The sequence below is a fragment of the Culex pipiens genome, chromosome 3, assembly GCF_016801865.2.
Source record: "Culex pipiens pallens isolate TS chromosome 3, TS_CPP_V2, whole genome shotgun sequence".
Lineage (NCBI taxonomy): Eukaryota > Metazoa > Arthropoda > Insecta > Diptera > Culicidae > Culex > Culex pipiens.
In genome coordinates this window covers 169,142,105-169,147,263 of record NC_068939.1, presented here as the reverse complement: position 1 = coordinate 169,147,263, position 5,159 = coordinate 169,142,105, and the positions used below count along the sequence as shown (strand labels likewise).

Below are 5,159 nucleotides of genomic sequence, written 5' to 3'. Positions count from 1 at the left end.
TGGGAGCAAGGGCGTCTATACGAAGTGTCCTACACCCGCTACAAATTCCCGGTGCTTGAGGAGGGGGACGGGGTTTCTTTTTTCTTTTCAATAAATTTCGTGCAAAAAAAAATGCACGTTGGTGTACTGTGTCTGTGATATTACGGATTAAATATGATCGAATTATTCGCCTAGCGCTAGATCATACATGTACACAAACATACTTAAAAGCATTTTTTGCAATTCCGTCGCGAAACTACTTACTTTTCCTGTCATTCTTGAACGACGAAATAGCCTACTTTTCTGTACCGAAAATAACAGAATCGAATAGCAACACTTTTCAGCACTTGTTTCGAAAAGTAACACTTTTCAACATTTTTTTGATTTAAACGATTTATTGACAAAATACATGAAAATTGGACATAAAATTTCACTCAGTGTGTGTTTTTTGGAATTGCAAAAAATGTTGTATGGAACTCGTTGCAAAACTTAATTTTTTCAGCACTCTTCGTATTTATCCAACTCGGTGAACCTCGTTGGATAAATGTACGACTCGTGCTGAAAAAATTCTCTTTTTGCAACTTGTTGCATAAACTACAATTTTACGCAAGAGTTTAGGATGGCAAAAAAATCTGATTTTATGAAAAAAATAGTTTTGGGAAATATCAAAATTACATGTTTGACAACTCAAAAAATATTTTAGATGCAAAAAAACTGCATATTATTAATTAATAAGCAATCAACTATTCAAATTTGACTAAAATGGGGGGCCTCGTGGCGCGGTGGTTAGCGGCTTCGGCTGCCGATCCCTAAGTTCGGGTTCGATTCCCGCCATATCCTCTTGGCCTTCTATCGGATGGGGAAGTCAAACGACGGTCCATTTGCATAAAAGAGGTTTTGGGTGACTCACCACACATAGCCTTCGGACGCCTAGAAATGAGCAGAAACTTGCAACAGAGCCCACAAAAGACCCGGGGGTCGATAAAGTTGATTGCTTTGCTTTTGGGGTCACAGAACTCGAATTTGATGTTTAAAACAAGAAAAAGAAAAAAACGGAATTTTTTTCCATATTCGATTATTCGAAGGCCCATACAAACCTTCGGATAATCGAACTTCGGATAATTGAAACTTCGGATAATCGAGGCTTTGGATAATCGAATATGGACTGCACAGTGCTCTTGGCAACCAGCAGTCCAATCAACAAGTGAGAAATAAAAAATAAAAAAAAAATTGTCTCAGCTTTTCAAAAATGTTTTTTTTTTAGATACACAACAAAAAAAAAGTGTAAATTTTGAAGGTGTAATTCTGAAGTTTTTTTTTTAAAGGTCCAATAAACCAAATTTCCAGTTTTTGCTTTTTGGGTGTTTTTAGAACCGCCTTAAGTCAGGGGTATTGAAAAACACCCAAAAAGCAAAAACTGAAAATTTGGTTTATTGGTCCTTTAAAAAAAAAACTCCAGAATTTTAGATGGTTGAATATTACCTCTTTCATGATGTAATTTTGCCTCAGTTTAGACTGAAAATGCGACATTACACCAGAATAGTGGTAAAATTACACTTTTTCAGAGGTAAAATTACACATTTTTTCTGACATAAAAGATGTACCCCTTTCCAGATGTAATATTAACATGATTTTTTTTCTGTGTAGGGTGCTTATCCTTCATTTTTAAAAAGCAAAAAAAAATTTTTTCGAAAAACACCTCAAAATGCATTTAACTTGAAAACGGTGCGCTTTATCAAAAATATCTTACAGTCCAGACTCGATTCTCCGGACTTAGGATAATCGGATATTTTTTTTTTCATTTTCTTGTTTTTAACATAAAATTCGAGTTCTACGATCCCATTTTACTCAAATTTGTGTTGTTGGTTGCCTAGTAAAAAATTAAATGCATTTTTTTTTTTAATATAACATCACCGCCATCATGGATTTAAAGATTCTAAATTATTTTAGCGTAGTTTAGGGGTAGTTAAGCTCGACAAACAAAAATTAGACAACAAGAAAAAAAGTTTTTCGTGGTTCGATTATCCGACGAGAAATTTTTCCGATGCCTTCGGATAATCGAGGCTGGACTGTAATGCATACTAGTTTGCGAATTTGATTTGTCATCTAAAAATAATTTTTAAAGATGACAATAATTTCGATTTTTTTAGAAACTTTTTTTTTAATAATATTTGCGGTAACAGTTTAGTTTGACTTTAACTTCTTCACTCTCTTCTGGTAGCACTTGTTGCTCCTGCAGATAAGATTGAGGCAGTCGTCGCGACGCTCATGCAACCAAGCAAGCTGATGGTTGCCAGAGAAGCTGGAAGAAAATGTTGAGGTTTTCAGCGCGGCAAATTCTGTAACATTCTTAATAGTTGACGAATCTTTTCACACTCTTCGGCAAAGCTGTTCCCTGGAACAAAAGCTATGAGTTCAATTTTACGGGTTAAATATCATTTAAACTTCAAAGTCAAAGCGCAAGTTGGGTTGCTACCAATCAAGCTAACAGATCGACACAGAGAGAGTTGAAACAAAAAATATTGGGTAATCTCCGCGCATTGAATTGCATTATTTTTTTTTAATATAAAATTTATTTTATTTGTAAAAAAATAAAACGTTTTAATACACGTTTTAATAAAGACGCGTGGTTCTCTTAGTATAAAACAAAAAAAAAATCAATCAACGAAATCATAAAATTGTACAATTATTAAACAATTACCCCACGCACCCATGACTTCCCCGTCCAACCTGCAGATGTTTTTCCTAGCGGTATACATTCGGTACGCGCTTTCCCACCATTACTTCGTATGCACATGTCCTCGGGAAAAGTTAAAAAGAAGCGATTCTGGAAAAGTGAAATTCGATCGCCCAGGGATGGTGTCAAGTCGAAGAAAAATGTGTGAAATTTCGTAATTTTACAGCCGCGCGCGGTCGACAGGAGGAAATCCGTCGTCGTCGCACGAAAATACACGAAAGTGGCTCGGGAATTCGAAGGTTCAAGTCCGCGACAAGGCTTAAGTTGAGTTCATTTATTATGTTACATTTCAGAACATAAGTATCGAAAGGATAAGTAATAATTCAATACAAGCTGCGACGTACCTCGAGGATTTCGCTGGCCTCGCCGCAAGCCGTCACAAACTTCTCGTAGTCCGGCCGGGCAATGTTGGCGGCCACGTTGCGGCTCTGGTCGAAATAGTCGCTGCACATCATCGGGGGCACCGACTTGCGGCCGCCCGCAATCTGGAACGCCGTCTTGGGTTTGATTTCGCCGTCAAAGGCGCACGTTCCGTTGGCCGTCCAGTTGAAGCTCTTGTAAAACTCGAAAAAGCCTCTGGCCAGCATCGGCAGGTGACCGGGGAAGATGGTAGCTTGGAAGTTGGTGCGGAAGCTGGTGTTGAAGGACCCATTCTTGAGTTTTTGGGGTCCGTTGATGATCGACCGGATGGTTGGAAGATACTTTTCGCGTTGCATGTAGAACACGAGCAGCATGACGAGGACGTGGGTGTGGAAGTTCTGGGACAGTTCGGTTTGCTGTTTCCACTTCTTCAGCAGGAAGTACATTGGGCGGGCGGTCGGTTGCAGCCCAAAGAGATACTTGACGAGTTTGGCATTGGCGACGACGTACGAGCTACCGAACGAGAGGTCCAGTTCCAGGTCGAGTGACTTGTGATGGGCACGTACGAGCCAGGGGGCAGCGGGAATCATGCTGATGAAGGTCAGCTCGGAGCAATGCTTGGCCCAATCGAGCGTCACGGCGTGAGCTTGCTCTTCCTTGAGGCCGGCGAGTGATGTGATGTGGATGTCTACATCCGAACCCGGCTCGGCGAGGCCCATCACGCGCGAACCGAAGATTTCCATCTTGACTCCACCCAAAGGCAAAGACAGGTGGTTCGTCAGGAATGTCGTGATCTGCTTGGTCGGGGTATTGCGCGCCAGCTTCACCCCGGTTTCTTCCAACTTGTGCAGATCAACCTCACGAACGTGATGCAAAAAGGCCGCCGCCTTCGGGTGCTTCCAGTTTTGGTTGTTGTTGATCTCTTCCTTCGTCGGAACGAACTGATCCGGTTGCAGAGTGCGAATCGTTTCGACATGCATCTTACTTTCCAAGTGACGGATCGGGTTGATCTTCAGCGAGTTGGCAAAGATTTTGAACCATGCGATAGCACCCGCAAACTCGCACTCTTCGTGGCCCTCGAAGCAGCAGTGGCCACATGTGTAATCGAAGACGTACTTCCACTTCCAGAAGTTGGTCCGGATGTAGGTTCCGGATGCAGTCGGATCCCCCCGGATTGGCTTGCGCAGGATGCAGCTCAAATAGTCCCGACCCTTGCGCAGATAATCCAGCGTAAACTGGTCAACCTTGTCGAAATTCTTGCAATAACGCACCAGAACATGGCCAACAGCTTGCACGTACAGGTTGAACAAAATTGCCTAATAAAAAAGAGAACCCGTACTAAGCGGAACCCAACTGTACCGCACACAAACACAAACACTCACCGTCCGTTTGGTTTCGTCTTCCAACGCTCCATCAGCATGGCAATCGCCCATCAAGTGCGCGATCAGCGTTTCCGTGCAGCGAAGAACTCTCTGGAACCAAAAAAAAAAACAAAGAAGATCAAAATCAACAAACCATTCAATCTTCGCAAATCAATTCCACGCGAACCTTGCAGCACACGACGGGCCGGTCAAAGTGCAGGATTTCCTTGGCCGTCGCCACATCGTCAAACAGCATGACGCGAAGGCTCCGGAAGCACCGCAGCCCACCCCCGATGCCGTCGATGGAGCGTTGCAGGGCCTGCAAGCTGGCGACGGCCGGTTCCGCCACCCATCCGACCCGACGCAGATAGTGGTCCGCGAGGTCGTTGAAACGTGCCGCCAGCAGCTGCAGGTGTAGGTGGGCCATATCGCGCGAGACACTTCACTTCACTGGGACCTGGACCCCTGGCCGCGGAACAAAAATAATCCGTTACGGTTGACCAACAACGAGCTAATGAGAGAAGCTTGATGCTGAGCAAGTGCAAGGGTTGCTGCGTGATTGGATATTTTGTGGGCGCTTTTTTCTCTCTCGCAAAGTGGCGCTCGAAGGATCGAAGGGATGCACAAAATGAAATGTGACAAAATTTGTTGCGCAACCGTTATGAGCAGGGTTTTGTGTGTTCAAGAAACAGGACACCTTGCCTCAAAATGTTAATACATAA

At 43.1% G+C, this 5,159-nt stretch overlaps 1 protein-coding gene across 1 annotated transcript; it reads right to left on the bottom strand.

The window, feature by feature from the left end:
• Positions 1-2,975: 2,975 nt before the first annotated feature.
• Positions 2,976-5,114, bottom strand: LOC120417652 (uncharacterized). The gene is made up of 3 exons (XM_039579772.2): positions 4,625-5,114; positions 4,459-4,548; positions 2,976-4,392 (listed from the first exon to the last, which is right to left on the bottom strand). Exons 1-3 carry the CDS (start codon positions 4,862-4,864, stop codon positions 3,040-3,042), a joined length of 1,683 nt encoding a protein of 560 aa, XP_039435706.1. The 5' UTR covers positions 4,865-5,114; the 3' UTR covers positions 2,976-3,039.
• Positions 5,115-5,159: the final 45 nt, after the last annotated feature.

What these genes read in the sequence shown, in the direction of transcription:
- LOC120417652 (XM_039579772.2), bottom strand. Translation starts at nt 4,864, where the DNA reads ATGGCCCACCTACACCTGCAGCTGCTGGCGGCACGTTTCAACGACCTC. An exon ending in GGCCCGTCGTGTGCTGCAAG is followed by an intron (nt 4,549 to 4,624) that starts GTTCGCGTGGAA and finishes TTTTGGTTCCAG; the next exon opens with AGAGTTCTTCGCTGCACGGA. An exon ending in AAGACGAAACCAAACGGACG is followed by an intron (nt 4,393 to 4,458) that starts GTGAGTGTTTGT and finishes CTTTTTTATTAG; the next exon opens with GCAATTTTGTTCAACCTGTA.